The sequence below is a fragment of the Rhinoraja longicauda genome, chromosome 7, assembly GCF_053455715.1.
Source record: "Rhinoraja longicauda isolate Sanriku21f chromosome 7, sRhiLon1.1, whole genome shotgun sequence".
Classification (NCBI taxonomy): Eukaryota; Metazoa; Chordata; class Chondrichthyes; order Rajiformes; family Arhynchobatidae; genus Rhinoraja; species Rhinoraja longicauda.
This window is the reverse complement of record NC_135959.1, coordinates 10,169,679-10,187,001: the sequence shown is the minus strand read 5'-3', so window position 1 is coordinate 10,187,001 and position 17,323 is coordinate 10,169,679. Positions and strand designations below refer to the sequence as shown.

At 45.6% G+C, this 17,323-nt stretch overlaps 1 protein-coding gene across 4 annotated transcripts; it reads left to right on the top strand.

The window, feature by feature from the left end:
* Positions 1 to 1,905: 1,905 nt before the first annotated feature.
* On the top strand, positions 1,906 to 16,405 carry LOC144595070 (regucalcin-like). Of its 4 annotated transcripts, none has more exons than XM_078402078.1 (9): positions 1,906 to 1,975; positions 3,984 to 4,062; positions 6,659 to 6,708; positions 8,736 to 8,901; positions 9,818 to 10,000; positions 10,897 to 11,112; positions 12,989 to 13,120; positions 14,544 to 14,698; positions 16,200 to 16,405. In XM_078402078.1, exons 4-9 carry the CDS (start codon positions 8,739 to 8,741, stop codon positions 16,248 to 16,250), a joined length of 900 nt encoding a protein of 299 aa, XP_078258204.1. In that variant the 5' UTR covers positions 1,906 to 1,975; positions 3,984 to 4,062; positions 6,659 to 6,708; positions 8,736 to 8,738; the 3' UTR covers positions 16,251 to 16,405. The 4 variants fall into 4 exon arrangements, with proteins under 4 accessions (XP_078258204.1, XP_078258206.1, XP_078258203.1 ...); XM_078402079.1 differs by having other exon boundaries at positions 1,929 to 1,975; positions 3,989 to 4,062; XM_078402080.1 differs by lacking the exon at positions 6,659 to 6,708 and having other exon boundaries at positions 1,912 to 1,975.
* The last annotated feature ends 918 nt before the right edge of the window (positions 16,406 to 17,323 follow it).

Sequence of the window (17,323 nt, the reverse complement as noted above, 5' to 3'; positions counted from 1 at the left end):
GACGGCTGTGGAGGCCAAGTCAATGGGTCTTTTTGAATTGGAAATGGACAGATTCTTGATCAGTGCGGGTGTCAGGGGTCGTGGGGAGAAGGCAGGAGAATGGGGTTGAGAGGTTCTGAATCTGGTTCTGGTTGATTACTGCGCAAACATCTCATAAGTGGTTATCTCGGCACGGTGGCGCAGCGGTAGAGTTGCTGCCTTACAGCGAATGCAGCGCCGGAGACTCAGGTTCGATCCTGACTACGGGCGCCGTCTGTACGGAGTTTGTACATTCTCCCCATGACCTGCGTGGGTTTTCTCTGAGATCTTCGGTTTCCTCCCACACTCCAAAGACGTACAGGTATGCAGGTTAATTGGCTGGGCAAATGTAGTAATTGTGTAGGATATTGTTAATGTGCGGGGATCGCTGGGCGGCGCGGACCCGGTGGGCCGAAGGGCCTGTTTCCGCGCTGTATCTCCAAATCTAAAATCTAAAAAAATCTCGCACAGGTCGGAGTGAGTAGATTAGTGATTACATTTTGAAGTGGGCCTTGTTGACCAAGTTGAGGGGATCTAGTTGCTCAATTCCCTTTTTAAATGACTGAACTTCAGGTGTTGGGTGGTAACATATTCCATTCCCTTATCATCCTAGGGTAAAGGGAATATTGGTAGCAAAGTTTATTGAAACTCAGCGAGTTGATGATGTAGGGACTGGTATTTTGTGTTGTTTCATGGCAGTTGGTGCTCTGGGGTGACGGGGGATTTGATGATGTGATTTTGTGAACCTCTTTGTAAATGGCAATGTCTTAGCCTGATTCTGCAGAGCTCTAGGGTATCCCATCCGAGAGAAGTCAGCATATTGGGGAGAGATAGATCAGCATATAGGGAGAAGTCAGCATATAGGGAGAGATAGATCAGCCATGATTGAATGGCAGAGGAGACTCGATGGGCCGAATGGCCTAATTCTGACCCTATGACATGAACATTTCTCAATCAACACGGCCAAAGTAAGGTGGTGCCTTGTGAGAGATTGCTGTTTATTTCCTACACTAAAGTACCGGCACAATAGCCCAAGTCAGGCAACAAATAAAGGCGAGTGTAGACACAAAAAGCTGGAGTAACTCAGTGGGACAGGCAGCTTCTGGCTCCTTCTCTCCAGAGATGCTGCCTGTCCCGCACCTGGAGTACTGTGTGCAGTTTTGGTCTCCAAATTTGAGGAAGGATATTCTTGCTATGGAGGGCGTGCAGCGTAGGTTCACTAGGTTAATTCCCGGAATGGCGGGACTGTCGTATGTTGAAAGGCTGGAGTGATTGGGCTTGTATACACTGGAATTTAGAAGGATGAGGGGGGATCTTATTGAAACATATAAGATAATTAGGGGATTGGACACATTAGAGGCAGGAAACATGTTCCCAATGTTGGGGGAGTCCAGAACAAGGGGCCACAGTTTAAGAATAAGGGGTAGGCCATTTAGAACGGAGATGAGGAAGAACTTTTTCAGTCAGAGAGTGGTGAAGGTGTGGAATTCTCTGCCTCAGAAGGCAGTGGAGGCCAGTTCGTTGGATGCTTTCAAGAGAGAGCTGGATAGAGCTCTTAAGGATAGCGGAGTGAGGGGGTATGGGGAGAAGGCAGGAACGGGGTACTGATTGAGAGTGATCAGCCATGATCGCATTGAATGGCGGTGCTGGCTCGAAGGGCTGAATGGCCTACTCCTGCACCTATTGTCTATTGTCTATTGTTACTCCAGCTTTTTGTGTCTATCTTCGGTTTTAAATAACCCAGCATCTGCAATTCCTTCCTACACATAAAGGCGAGGATTCCTTTCAACAAAATCTCACCCAAGGGGGGTCACAGACACCGAGGTGATCCTGTTAATGATTGAACGACCCTTTGCTGGGTTCACCCTGTTGTACTGACATGAGTTATCTTGTCATCCACCTCTGGGCCAGCGGAGAGAAGGCGCATCCATCAATCAGCCAGCTGCCGGCTCCCTCGGTCTGTCCTCTCCCCCCTTTCCTTCCTTCTCCCCGTGGGCGAGGCAAGGTTACATATCAGGGAGGGAAGCGGTCGGGATAAGTGTCCGGGAGAGCTTCTCTCTCCTGCGGCGCTGGGGGAGTGGAGTGGAGTGGGGTGGAGTGGGGATGGGGAAATCTCTCTCTGCAGAAGGCCGATGGTGAATGCTCCTGACCTGGCTGTGTGAATAAATGCAAGGGAAGCTGGAGAGGAGGGGGTTTGTGAGTGCCGGTTAACGTGGCTGTGTGTTGGCGAGTTTGAAGATATCAGACCGCGAACGTGTCTGTGCCTGAAATGTTTGAGCTACAGTATGTTATGTGTCTTTGTCCACGTGTGTGTGTGTTTGTGGATGGGTGTGCGTGCATTCACGGATGAGTTTGTCCTACAGATAGATATTTTTTGTGCTTATTTGTTGGTGTATTGTGGGGCTGTTGTAAGTGAGTGTGTTTGTGTGTGTAAGTCAGGCAGGGGTATTGCGTGTATGTGTGCACAAGTTAGATGGGTGTTAGTCAGACAGGGTACTGTGTGTGTGTGTGTAAATCAGGTGGGGGTTATCATGAGTGTGTGTATGTAAATCAGGTGGGGTTATCACGAATGAGTGTGTATGTGTGTGTGTGCAAGTTAGATGGGGTTGTGGTGAGTGTGTGTGTAAGTCAGACAGGCCCACCGTGAGTGTGCGAGCAAGTCAGGTGGGGTCGCTGTGTTTGAGTGTGTATGTGTGTGCAAGTCAGGCAGTGGTATCAGGAGTGTGTGTGTGCGCAAGTCAGGCAGTGGTATTGGGAGTGTGTGTGTGTCTGTGTATGCAAGTCAGGCAGGGTCTCTGTGAGTGACTTTAAGTCAGGTGAGTTTATCGTGAGTGAATGTGTGTGAAGGTCAGGCAGGGCCATCAGTGCGTGTGTATGTGTGTGCAAGTCAGGTGTGTCTCTGTGAGTGAGGGTGTTTGAGTGGCTAGGCAGGTGGGGTTATGGTGAGCGAGTGTGTATGAGTGTGCAAGTCAGACAGGATTGCCGTGAATGAGTGTATGTGCATGTGCAATTCAGGCGGGGTTATCGTGTGTGTGTGTATGTGTGTGTATGTAAGTCAGGTGTGCTGCTGTGAGTGAGTAAGTATGTGTGTGCAAGTCAGTCCGGTTATCGTGATCGAGTGTGTATTTGTGTGCTATGTATGCAGGATCACTGCGTGAGTGTAAGTGTGCAAGGCTGGCGGGTTTATCGTGAATATGTGTGTAAGCCGGTGGGGTTATCATGAGTGAGTGTGTATGTGTGTGCAAGTCAGGTGTGTCTCTGTAGGTGAGGGTGTTTGTGTGTGCAAGAGAGGTGGGTTTATCAAAAGCGAGTGTGTATGTGTGTGCAAGTCAGGTGTGTCTCTGTAAATGAGGGTGGTTGTGTGTGCAAGGCAGGCAGGGTTATCGTGAGTGAGTGTGTATGTATGTGTGCCATTGCATTTATCTTTGCTCCCATTTTGATGAAGATATCGGAACACAACCTGTCATGAAGCTGGAGTTTGACCTTGGTGCTGTTTAGCCTACGTTGGAGATGGGAATGCATCAACAACCAAAACATTCTGTCTCTGAGGCAGTCCATTGGGGTCTCGGATCACCCAGTCAAGGGAAGATAGACACAAAAAGCTGGGGTAACTCAGCACGTAACTCTCTGGAGACAGGATTAGGTGAGGTTTTGGGTTCTCTACCCCCGAAACGTCACCCATTCCTTGTCTCCAGAGATGCTGCCTGACCCGCTGAGTTACTCCAGCATTTTGTGTTTATTTTCAGTTTAAACCAGCATCTGTCGTTCCTTCCTGCACACCTAGGGAACGTAAGCAGGACTCAGAAGGAGGTGGGCACTGAAATGGTGGGTTGGATGAGGGAGATACTGGAAGAGGATGTGGGTGAGAGTACGTGTCTGAACATGTGTGGTCTGAGTGTAGTTAGCGTGTGAATGGACATGTGTGTGTCCGTGTTCATTAATGTGTATGCTCTGTCTCTGTGCAGCACAGCCTGGTCTCCATTCATTTTGGATCTCCTCGCCATCGGAACGAGATCTAGCTCCGCCAATTCCGCGTGTAATCTGGTGAGCGTTGTTCGTCTCGTCTCAGAACGATTTGTGCAGTAACAGTTTCCATTCTCAAGGCCCATTTCCTCAAGACCACAAGAAAATAAGAGCAAAGCTAACCAAGTCTGTCCTGCCATTCAAAGAAACATAAAAAATAGGTTTAGGAGTAGGCCATTCGGCCCTTCGGGCCAGCACCGCCATTCATTATGATCATGGCTGATCATCCAAAATCAGTACCTCGTTTTTGCTTTTCCCCCATGTCCCTTGATTCCTTTAGCCCCAAGAGCTAAATCTAACTCTCTCTTGAAAACAATCTGGTCATGGCTGATCTAAACTACTAACTCCACTTCTGTGCCCGTTCCCCGTATAACTCTCAATTCCTCGCTCTTTCAAATATTTATCTATCTCCGCCTTAAATATATCTGAGAAGATTTCATGAATGGAGGTGAGGAGGAATTTCTTTAGCCAGAGGGTGGTGAATCTATGGAGTTCATTGCCACAGACGGTGGTGGAGGCCAAGTCTTTTTTAAAGGGCATTTTTAAATCAGAGATTGATAGATTCTTGATTAGTAAGTGTGTCAAAGGTTACGGGGAGAAGGCAGGAGAATGGGGTTGAGAGGGAAAATAGATCAGCCATGGTTGAATGGCAGAGTAGACTCGATGGGCTGAATGGCCTAATTCTCCTCCTGTGTCTTATGGTCTTATTTGAAAATCGAGGGGCTGCAAAACTAGAAGTCGCCATCAATCGAGAAACACCGTCTGATGTGCGAACGTCACACATTTCAACTGCTCGTCACCATATCACCTAATTTGCTGCCTGTTTCTGCCACTGTGCCACCCTCCTCTCACCTCTTGAACCGCCTCCTTCTCACATCTCCCCAGTCATCACCCTGTAATATGAGATCAAGAAAAAATATTTTAATCAAACTGCAAGTGAAAAATCCAAAACCGGTTCTGGGACAGATTCTATGACAAAAATGGGACACTGGATTCAACCACTCCTTATTCTGCACCAATAAAGAGTTCAGACAATCGAGAGAATTCAAATATTCATGGAAGATAGACACAAAACGCTGGAGTAACTCTGCTGGACAGGCAGCATCTCTGGAGAGAAGGAATACGTGACATTTTGGGTCGAGATCCCTCTTCAGATCTCGACTAGAGATATAGAAGTGTAAGGTGTGAAAACGACTGATCAAAGCAGACAATGGTCCAGGAAATGTAGAGTGGTTTTCTTTGTTGGGCGAGGGGAAAGTGACCACGAGGCAGACAAACAGTAAAATGAATCAGGAAGACAGTGTAACTAGTTGGAGAACTAGGATGGGGGAGGGACAGAGAGGGAGGGAAAGCAAGGCTTACTTGAAGTTGGAAAAATCATACCACTGAGCTGGAAGCAGCCCAATCGAAATATGAGGTGCTATTCCTCCAATTTGCGTTTGGCCTCACTCTGGCAGTGGAGAAGACCCAGGACAAGAAGGTCAGTATGGGAATAGGAGGGGGAAGTAAAGTGTTTAGCAACCGGGAGATCACGTTGGCCTGGGCAGACTGAGTGGGGGCTGTTCAGCGAAACGATTAGGTTAATGACTAACAAGAAAATCTCATTCCTCTTGTGTTTGTGGTGCTTGACCTCTGTGGCAATACTGTGAGACCTTCTGGGTAATGGTTGCACAGTGATTATTCGTTGAGTAGATGTGATTGTGTCATTTTTTTCTTAAGTAAATATTACAGGGCGAGGTTGGACAGACTTGAATTATTTTCTCTGGAATGTCGGAGGTTGAGGGGGAAACCTGATAGAAGTATATAAAATTATGAGAGGCATAGATGGGGTAGACAGTCAGAGCCTTTTTCCCATGTGGGAGAAATCAAATGCGAGGAGGGCAGAACTTTAAGGGGAGAGGGACAAAGTTTAAGGAAGATGTGCGGGACAACTTTTTTTTTTACACAGAGGTTGGTGAGTGCCTTGAAGGCATTGCTGGGGGTAGTGGTTGTGGCAGATACGATAGTGGTATATAAGAGATGTTTGGATAAGCATATGCACATGCTGGGAATGGAGGGCTAAGGATTATATATAGGTAGATAAGAGATGATCTTGGTTTCATATCAAGCACAGACATGGTGGGCTGAAGAGCCTGTTCTTGCACTGTACTTTAGTTCAGATTTAGATTTAGAGATACAGCGCGGAAACAGGCCCTTCGGCCCACCGAGTCCGCGCCGCCCAGCGATCCCCGCACATTAACACTATCCTACACACACTAGGGACAATTTTTACAATAATACCAAGCCGATTAACCTATAAACCTGTACGTCTTTGGAGTGTGGGAGGAAACCGGAGCACCTGGAGAAAACCCACGCAGATCACAGGGAGAATGTACAAACTCCAATCTGACAGCACCCATAGTCAGGATCAAACCCGGGTCTCTGGCGCTGTACGGCAGCAACTCTACCGCTGCGCCACCGTGACAGTGTTCTTTCTTCTATGAAGACTCTTTCTTGCCTCTAAATATCAGGAGATATCTGCCGACATTTTGATCTCTAGCCCCTGGGAAATTGTATTTATTAATTGCAAGGTGTGGATGTTCCAGAGTCAACCATCATTTATTGTCTATCTCCTTAGGAAACTGTTCCTGGGACTTTGGTATGCATGCCCTTGTGTAGAGGGCAATTGTGAGTAATCACTTTCAATGCAGTTTCAATTAAAAGTAATGCTGCCTAATCAGCAATGAATTTCCACAACCTCAAAAGAACGGCCAAGGTTCATGACCAAACATAGATTATTTCAAGTAAAGTCAATCCTTCCAGTTTCATAATGTTTCATGGGGAATTATTCACTTTCCATTGTTGTTTGGTTTTCTTCAAGGTGATGCACAATGACAAACGCCGAGACAGGTCGACTGGCGAGTGGGAGAAGTCAGTGAGAAAGAAGATGGGGGGGGAGATGAAATAAGATGGTTGGAATCTCACTCAGAGCAGGAAGAGCCGCAGAGACCAGTTGGGCTGAATCAAACGCTAGGAGTTCCATATAATTCCCAATGAGGCTGCAATGTTCACGTCTCCCTGTTATATGACATAATATCCACTCACTCTCCCATTGTGGGTACACTTCCCGCAACGTCCACAGATTCCCAGTGTGGGCTGACCGTCCACCGCTTGCCCATAGGTGAGCCCACCAGAAAGGATCACCAGCCATTTGAACTTTGTATCCCACATTCCTGGAATTCACTTTCTCTGGTGATTTAATTTTTCATTTGACTTCTCTTATTTACATCTCCCCAGACTAAGCATTTGTTGTTCCCCAGTCTTCACCAGCCCCATTCAGCCACCCACACCACCACTGGTCCCATTCAATCCCTCCTGCCCTTCACAATATAACACACCCCACCCCCCCCAACGTTTCCTCCCATCCGCCCCCACCCTCTGTACAACTTTTTTAAAAAATTAATTTTATTTAAATTTTGACAAAACAAATACATGTATGAACTCGTAGTACGCGATGGTACCTACATTATAAATTCGATTATACATTTTAAATTCGATTATACTTGTATTGTTCTGTATTATCTCCCCACCCACAACCCCCCTCCCCCCCACCCCCCAGTTAGAAAAAATAGGAAAAAGGAGAAGAAGAAAGATTAAAAAAATAAAAAAAATTAAAAAAAGGAAAGAAAGAAAGAAGAAAGAAGGAAACCTGGAGACAAGAAGGAAACACTTCCGGCTAATTTCTTATTAAATTCTTTTTAGGGGTATCAAAACAATCCTGAAATTAAATATTTCCAATTCTTAATCCTAGTTTTAAAGTGAATGGGTTCCAAAGTTTCAAAAAGAAATCATATTTATTTCTCAGATTATAAGTAGCTTTTTCTAATGGGATACAACTACGCATTTCTGCATACCATCTTGCAATTCTTATTTCATTGTGATCTTTCCAAGTGACCGCCACACATTTTTTTGCTATTGCTATTGCTATTGCTATTTTGAGAAATCTTTCCTGATATTTATCTAAAATTAATCTTGGTAATATTCCTTTAGTATCTCCCAATAAAATCTGTACAACTGTCCCAACTGTACAACTTAAACCTGCTTTTTTTTCTTCCGAGAATTTTCTCATTTATGACGAGACTTCACGAGCTTGAAACATTAGCTGTTTACTTTTCCTTTACAGTCCCTGACCTGGTGGGCATTTGCTGCATTTTCTGTTTCACTTTTACGTAATTGAAAACATTCACTGTGGAACTGATTATCTTTTATTATCACCACCCCAGGGTCACACTGGCACAGAATACGAGTCAGCTGAGGATGATGTCCAGGCCCTTTGGCAAGGAAGGATATTAATTTTTCTTCCACAAAAGCAGACCAAAGATGAGGGGAAAAGGAGGAGTAAATTTGTTTCAGATGGGAAATGTCAAAGCAAAGAGTGTGAACATTCAGGTCTGAGGAGAACAAGAAAAAAAATTGATTAAAACATTTACATTTTTAAAAGATTTTTGCTGAAAGGGGCAAAGAGTATAAAGATTCTAAACCGTGTGAAACTTCGAACAGTGCAGCACAGGAACAGGCCATTCGGCCCACGATGTCTGTGCCGGACATGATGTCAAGTTAAACTAATCTCATCTGCCCCTCGCAGTTAGTTTTAGTGAGTGACACAAAGATCAAGCCAATGCATGTTCTGAGACATGGCAAACTTTATTTTTCAGATCATGGCATCTGTCAAAATTGAATGTGTTGTGAAAGAGAAATATTCGGTTTCAGAAAGCCCTGTTTGGGAAGAGAAAGAAGGCACTCTTCTCTACGCTGATGTCAGTGAGCAGCACGTGTACAGGTGGAATCCGGCCAATAAACAAGTGAAAAAGGTCCACCTGGGTAAGAAAACGATATCTCAGTCTGCTTCTGAATTGAAGGGTTGCCAGCTATCACACTGCCTGTGCTACCTAACCCAAGAAAGGACCTTACCTTGACCCCCATTCTGTGTGGATACACCAAAGGCCATAATTTTCATAGAGTCTTGGAGTGATGCATCATGGAAACAGGCCCTTCGGCCCAACTTGCCCACAGCGGCCAACATGTCCTAGCTGCACTAGTCCCGCCTGCCTGCATTTGGACCATATCCCTCCAAACCTGTCCTATCCATGTACCTGTCTAACTGTTTCTTAAATGTTGGGATTAGTCCCAGCCTCAACTACCTCCTGTGGCAGCTTCTTCCACTCACCACCACCCTTTGTGTGTAAAAGTTACTCCTCAGATTCTATTAAATCTTTTCCCCTTCGCCTTAAACCTATGTCCTCTGGTCCTCGATTCACCTACGTCTGGGCAAGAGACTGTGCATCTACCCGATCTTTTCCTCTCATGATTTTATTCATCTCTATAAGATCCCCCCTCATCCTCCTGCGCTCCAAGGAATAGTCCCAGCCTACTCAACCTCTCCCTATAGCTCAGACCCTCCAGTCCTGGCACCATCCTTGTAAATCTTCTCTGTACCCTTTCCTGCTTGACAGCACCTGCCCTATAACATGGTGCTCAGAATTGAACACAATACTCTAAATGCGGCCCCACCAACGTCTTGTACAACTGCAACATGATCTCACAACTTCTCTACTCCCACCAAAGGCCATACTTTTCATTGGTATTATTCCTCCTTGCTTACCTAACTCCTGTGGGCTTCTGATGATTCTGTGTTGCTTTCCTTTCCACTGGACTTGAGTGAAAACTGTAGCCTGAGAACTTCAAACCTTGTTAGCCTGAAATCTAATTGTCCTTTGTTCACGGTGTTTTACTTCAGATGCACCTGTTGGTTCGGTGGTTCCTCGAAGTTCTGGGGGTTACGTCCTTGCCGTTGGAAAAAGGTTTGCCTTTTTGGACTGGGAACATGAGGTGGTTACTGACATCACCAAGATCAACTGCGAAAAAAACAACATCAGATTCAATGATGGCAAGGTTGACCCAGCTGGGCGGTTCTTTGCAGGTATGAGTTTCAGAAATATCACGGCAACTCCGACTTACTCTGTGATGCTCAGCTGATCAGCCACGGTAACTTTCATCTATGTCTTTGCTACTTCTCGACTAGATTATTCCAACTCTCTCATGGGTTCTCATCTTCGACCTTCTTAAAATTTTGTTTAGTTTAGAGTTTAGTTTAGAGATACAGCATGGAAACAGGCTCTTCAGCCTACCGAGTCCATGCTGACCATCGGTCATCTGTATACTAGTTCTATGTTATCCCACTTTCGTATCCTGCACACCAGAGGCAATTTACATATAAAATTCTTAAGGGATTGGACAGGCTAGATGCAGGAAAAATGTTCCCGAAGTTGGGGGAGCCCGGCACCAGGGGTCACAGTTTAAGAATAAGGGGAAGGCCATTTAGGACTGAGATGAGGAAAAACCTTTTCACCCTGAGAGTTGTGAATATGTGGAATTCTCTGCCACAGAAGGCAGTGGAGGCCAATTCACTGGATGTTTTCAAGAGAGAATTAGGTTTGGCGCTTAGGGCTAACAGAATCAAGGGATATGGGGGAAAAAGTAGGAATGGGGTACTGATTTTGGATGATCAGCCATGATCATGTTGAATGGTGGTGCTGGCTCGAAGGGCCGAATGGCCTACTCCTGCACCTATTTTCCTATGTTTCTATGTTTACAGAAGCCAACTAATCTACAAAGCTGCACATCTTTGGAATGTGGGGGGAAACTGGTGCACCCGGAGCCAACCCACACCGTCACAGGGAGAATGTGCAAACTACGTACAGACAGGACTCCATAGTCAGGATTGAATCCGGGTTTCTGGTGCTGTAAGGCAGCAACTCTGCCATTACGCTGCCATTAGATTGTTCAAACTATTTTAACATAACCTTCTTATTTCAGGGACCATGGCAATGGAGGTTCGTCCGGGGGAATTTGAAAGGCACCAGGGATCACTCTATGCCCTGCAGACGGATCATTCTGTGGTGAAACACTTTGACCAGGTGGATGTTTCCAATGGCTTAGCATGGTCGTTGGATCACAGGATCTTCTATTATATAGACAGCTTATCTTTTACTGTCGATGCGTTTGACTACAATCTGCAGTCAGGAGAGATCTGTGAGTATCTCACCTTTATTCATTTCCCTGCTTAGTTAATTTCATTTGTTTCGGCAAAATGGCGGATGCATCAGAGTCGCAGACTTGTTGTCTGCCATTAGTTGCCCTGAGATCACTGGAGTTTAGTAGGATGAGAGGGGATCTTATAGAGACGTATAAAATTACAAAAGGACTAGACAAGCTAGATGCAGGAAAAATGTTCCCAATGTTGGGGGAGTCCAGAACCAGGAGTCACACAGTCTAAGAATAAAGGGGAGGCCATTTAAAACTGAGGTGAGAAGGAACTTTTTCACCCAGAGAGTTGTGAATTTGTGGAAATCTCTGCCACAGAAGGCAATGGAAGCCAATTCACTGGATGAATTTAAAAGAGAGTTAGATAGAACTCTAGGGGCTAGTGGAATCAAGGGATATGGGGAGAAGGCAGGCACAGGTTACTGATTGTGGATGATCAGCCATGATCATAATGAATGGCGGTGCTGGCTCGAAGGGCCAAATGGCCTCCTCCTGCACCTATTTTTCTTTAAATCAAGGTGGAGAGGGGATTCCCCTTGTTTGGTATTAGGTTATTAACTAGGGCGACAATTGCAATAATCTATCTAATTTAAAAAAAAATCCATCTTGCAGACGGATATCCAAATATAGAACAGGAGGTGAGCAGTCATAGATAGAATTTCACCATGCTTTGTGGCCTTGAAGAGTTACAGAAAGCATTGGGTAATGCCTTGAAGTCAACCAATTTATCACCAAGAGGATCCAGAAAAACTGAAAAGTGTTGGAGTAACTCAACGGGTCAGGCAGTAGCTCTTGAAGGCAGTCTAAAGACGGGTTCCGACTCGGAATGTGACCTGTCCATGATCTCCAGCGATGTTGCCTGACACACTGAGTTACTCCAACGCTTTGTGTCTCTCTTATTAAACAGCATCTGCAGTTCCTTGTGACCACACAAAAAAAAATGGTTGGGAGCAAAGGAATCTCAGTCTGAAACCGAGAAACATTGAAAATAGGTGCAGGAGTAGGCCATTCGGTCCTTCGAGCCAGCACCACCATTCAATATGATCATGGCTGATCATCCAATATCAGTACCCCTTTCCTGTTTTTTCCCCATATCCCTTGATTCCTTTAGCCCTAAGAGCTAAATCTAATTCTCTCTTGAAAACAGAAGGGTCTCACCTGAAATGCCACCCATTCCTTCTATCCAGAGATGCTGCCTGTTACTCCAGCATTTTGTGTCTATCTTTGGTGTAGACCAGCATCTGCAGTTCCTTCCCACACAAAGTAGTTGAATTGTGTGCGTCTGAAGTCGGAGGTTTCCGGATTTCACCAGGATTGCATCCAGAGCCCAACCAGCTTCAAGAGCTTCAATGATCGCCCCTCCATCATGAGATCAGATCTCATCTGGTGGTTTGTTGAAAATTTCATTCACGGCACGGTGGCGCAGCGATAGAGTTGCTGCCTTACACTAAATACAGCGCCGGAGACCCGGGTTCGATCCCGACTACGGGTGCTGTCTGTACGGAGTTTGTACGTTCTCCCCTGCGTGACCTGCATGGGTTTTCTCCGAGATCTTCGGTTTCCTCCCACACTCCAAAGACGTACTAATTTATAGGTTCATTGTCTTGGTAAATGTAAAAATTGTCCTTAGTGTGTGTAGGATAGTGTTAATATGCGGGGATTGCTGGTTGGCGCGGACTCGGCGGGCCGAAGGGCCTGTTTCCGTGCTGAACCTCTAAAAAATAAATTCCTTCATCATCGGCAAATCAATTGGTAATGCAATAGCACAAACGTTCCTGCAACGGAGTTTGCACAGAATCCAAGCTCGCTCTTCCAAGTGGCAGGTAACGTAATCATTTGTAAAGTATCTGTGTATTTTGAACAGCAAATCGAAGGGTCGTGTACCGGCTCGAACAAGATGAGTTTATACCGGATGGACAGTGCATCGACAGTGAAGGGAAGCTCTGGGTTGCCTGTTACAATGGTGGCAGAGTCCTTCGTATTGACCCAGAGACAGGTGAGGGAACCATTATGGTGATGTATTTGCATTTATTCCATCCTGACCAAGTGCCTTGGATGGGGGAAAGAATCAGGGGCAAGCAAGCACAAACTAGACATTTGGATTTTGAGCAGCTTCAGAATATGCGCACCAACTGATCTCAACAGGTTAGTTGAGAGTTTAGTTTAGGGATACAGCATGGAAACTGGTCCTTCGGCCCACCGAGTTCACTCCACGCCGACCATCGATCACCCATTCACACTAGTTCTTTGTTATTCCACTTTCGTACCCACTCCCTTCACACATTTGCAGAAGCTGATTAACCTACAAACCTTTTCCTGTTCCTATTCTCCAGAGATGCTGCCTGACCTGCTGAGTTACTCCAGCATTTTTGTGTCTATCTTCCTTGTTCCTTCAGTTCTTACTGCCACTGCTCACCCCGTTCATTCCCGTTATTTCTCCCACATCCTGGGTCATCCTGACACTCGGCCTCTCCAGTCAATTCTAGACATCCACCAGTCGGGCATGATTCACAAAGATATGTTTTCCAACAGAGGTTGCTAAGTACCTGTCGCACAGGAAGAACCTGTCCAATTGATCCTTCATTTGAATCTAGTTCCTTTTACCAACACTAATCTGCTAATATAATACAATATAATACAGAAGATTAATTAAACCGATCTTCCTTGTTGCTGGCATCAGTTCTGCCCTGATCAATTCGGTGCTCCCGATGTGGCCTTCTCCATGTTGGTGACACCAAACACAGACCTGCCAACCGGATTTGTGGATCACCTACACTGTATCAGCAATGGCCATCCCAAGTTCCCAGTTGCATGTCATTTTCAATTCCCCTTCCCATTCCCACAATGTCCTGTTCATCCTCGACTGCGGCACAGTGGCGCAAGGGCGGAACGGTGGAGCAGCGGTCGAGTTGCTGCCTTACAGCGCCTGGGACCCAGTTCCAGGGTGCTATCTGTGCAGAGTTTGTACATTCTCCCTGTGACCACGTAGGTTTCCTCCGGGTGCTCCGGTTTCCTCCCACATTCTAAAGATGCACAGGTTTGTAGGTCAATTGGGTTGTGGAAATTATCCCTAGTGTGTCAGGAAGAACCAGTCAATTGGTCATTGCTGGTCGGTGTGGACTCAGTGGGCCAAAGAGCCTGTCACCACGATGTACCTCTAAACTAAACTAAACTAGACGAAACTTTTCTTTTCCAATTGCTTTCACCTTTTCTTCATCACTGATATTTGTATCGCTGACTTACACTGCGAGATATTTTTTCCTTTCACCATTGATCATTTCTTCCTTTCAATGCTGAGGTTTATTTTTCACTGCTTGTGCCAGCCTTTCATCCTGTTAGGAATGAACGTTATTAATCAATTTCGAGTTTCGTCCACTGCGTGCATTTGTGCCTCTAACCGAGGAAGGTCTTGATTTCAGGAAAAAGACTCCAGACAGTGAAACTGCCCGTCAGTAAAACAACATCTTGCTGTTTCGGAGGAAAGGATTATTCTGAACTTTATGTAACGACGGCCAGCAAACGAATGGACCAAGAGTCGCTTCACAGGGAGCCACTGGCGGGTGGGATTTTTAAGGTGCGTTGAATTGTTTTTCTGTGTGCCATTAGCAATGGGGTTGTGTTTTAACGAGGTGTCTACCCACGTTCTCTCTCCTCCTACTAAACTCTAACGTATCCTGGGATAATTGCAGAGGGTGCCTGTTACATATGGAGTCAAGAGAGAGAGAAAGTGATATATCATATGCAAGGAAATGGGACAATGAAATTCTTACTTGCAGCAGCATAACAGGTTTGTAACCACAAACCTGGGCTGGGCAGAACATTCAATAGTCCATTTGGCTATACAAATGGCACAGTCAATAACTCAAGAACACAAGGAAATAGGAGCAGGACATGGCTGCATGCCCGCTGAATCCTGTATCTTCATTCAGTATGATCATTGGCGATCAACCCCTCTCCTGTGGCACTTCCCCAGGACCCTCAATTCATTTGATTGATCGATTGATACTTTATTATCACATGTGACATGCCACAGTGAAATTGTTTGTTTTGCACACCATACACAAACTATGCAAAGAGTCGCCAACTACAGGGTGCCAACTAAGTTACAAAATGGTGGTCAATAGTCGCTCGTTGTTCTCTTGGCCCCCCCCCCCCCCCCCCCATGCCAGGTCCCTCTTTGTTCTCTTGCCCCCCCAAGCCAGGTCCCTCTTTGTTCTCTCTGCGCAGCGTCCTCGATCTTTCAAAATATGTATCGTTCCTCTTTAAATCATCTGACGAGCCATCCTCCAAGAGTAAAATATAACTTTCTTTTCAGATTCCCTTTAAAATTTCTTCACCTGTGCCCTCTTGTTACCACTGGAAAAACATCTCTATCAGGTCAAGAGATCGGTGGGTGCCCGCAACGCCCTGGCAGGGGTGGTAATGGCAACACATATGAAAGGGGCATTTAAGAGGTCTTTAGTTGGGCACATGGATGTAAAGGGAATGGAGGGATATGGATCACGTGAGGGCAGAGGAGAAAAGTTAAACTTGGCATCATATTCAGCACGGACAATGTGGGACGAAGGGACTATTCCAGTGCTGCACTGATTTAGGTTTAGTTTAGTTTTTTTTAGTTTAGTTTAGAGATTGAGCGCAGAAAATAGGCCCTTCGGCCCACCTAGTCCACGCCGACCAGCGATCCCTGCACATTAACACTATCCTACACACACTAGGGACAATTTACAATTATACCAAGCCAATTAACTTACAAACCTTTGGAGTCTGGGAGGAAACCGGAGCACCCGGGGAAACCCATGCACGTCTCGAGGAGAACGTACAAACTCCATACAGACAGTGCCCGTAGTCAGGTTCGAACCCAGGTCTCTGGCGCTGTAAGGCAGCAACTCTACCGCTGTGCCACTCGACGTTCTATTTCTACCATTGTGGTGTCCCTTGTGAGTTCAATCTGACTAAAGTCTGCGTGGAGTTCAAAGGTTCATGAGCAGAAGGTTAACTGTTTACTGGCAGATATTTTGTGGAAGTGAGCAAGAAGTTACAAAGTGAATGAGCACCATTTTATTTTTGTTTCCTAGGTTACAGGACTGGGTGTGAAGGGGCTGCCATCATATTCATTCATGGGATAGAGTATTTTCCAACCGCTTCACTGCCAATGGAAAAGAGACTCAATAAATAGATGCATGAATAAACAGAACGAAAATGAGACAAACTGACTGGAAACAGATCTATCCATTTTCTCTGCAATGTGTGCAAATATAAACTGTAACCGTGGTGCCAATTCACTGTGTGAAAATGCTCCTAACAAAGTTATTTCTGTCTTAGAAGAGTATATGTGAGCTTTCATTCTTGATTAGTAAGGGTGTCTGGGGATGTGGGGAGAAGGCAGGAGAATAGGGTTGAGAGGGAAATATAGATCGGCCATAATTGTACAGTAGAGTAGACTTGATGAACCAAATGCCCTAATTCTGCTCTTAGAACGTATGAACGTACAATTATCATTTTCTCTCCCGAGCCTCTTCCAAAGGCAGATACTGTTCCTGAGAGTGTAGAGTCATACAATCATTAAGTCATATAGCACAGAAAAAGGCCCTTCAGCCCAGCTTGCTCATGCCGACCAAGGTGCCCCATCTACACTCGTGGCATCTGCCCATGTTTGGCCCATATCCCTCTAAGCCTTTCCTTTCCATGTACCTGTCCAAATGTCATTTAAATGTTATAGTTTCTGCCTCAACTACCCCCTCTGGCAGCTCATTCCACATGTCCACCACCCTCTGTGTGAAAATGTTACCCCTCAGAATCCCATTAAATCTTTCCCCACTCACCATCAAACCTACTGGATATCCACTGGTTCTTGATTCCCCTACTCTGAGTAAACAAATTTGTGCTTCTACCCTATCTTCCCCTCATGATATTATACACCTCTACAAGATCACCTCTCATCCTCCTACGCTCCAAAGAATACATTTCTAGTCTGCCCAGCCTCTCCCTGTAGCTCAGGCCCTCAGGTCCTGGCAACATCCTTGTAAATCTTCTCAGCACTCTTTTCAGCTTAACAACATCTTTTGTGGGATCACAATTTTGTCTTTCCATCTCTGGCTTTTATCCAACCATCTACATATTCAAAAAACACAGAACCAGAGACTTTGCCACCAAGATGTCCTGTCTAAGCTAGTCCCGTTTGCCTGCGTTTGGCCCACAT

Excerpts from the sequence above, each read along its gene's own strand:
- LOC144595070 (XM_078402078.1), top strand. The coding sequence starts at position 8,739 with ATGGCATCTGTCAAAATTGAATGTGTTGTGAAAGAGAAATATTCGGTT. Across the intron at positions 8,902-9,817 it reads AGTGAAAAAGGTCCACCTGG|ATGCACCTGTTGGTTCGGTG; the intron begins GTAAGAAAACGA and ends GTTTTACTTCAG. Across the intron at positions 11,113-12,988 it reads TCTGCAGTCAGGAGAGATCT|CAAATCGAAGGGTCGTGTAC; the intron begins GTGAGTATCTCA and ends TATTTTGAACAG.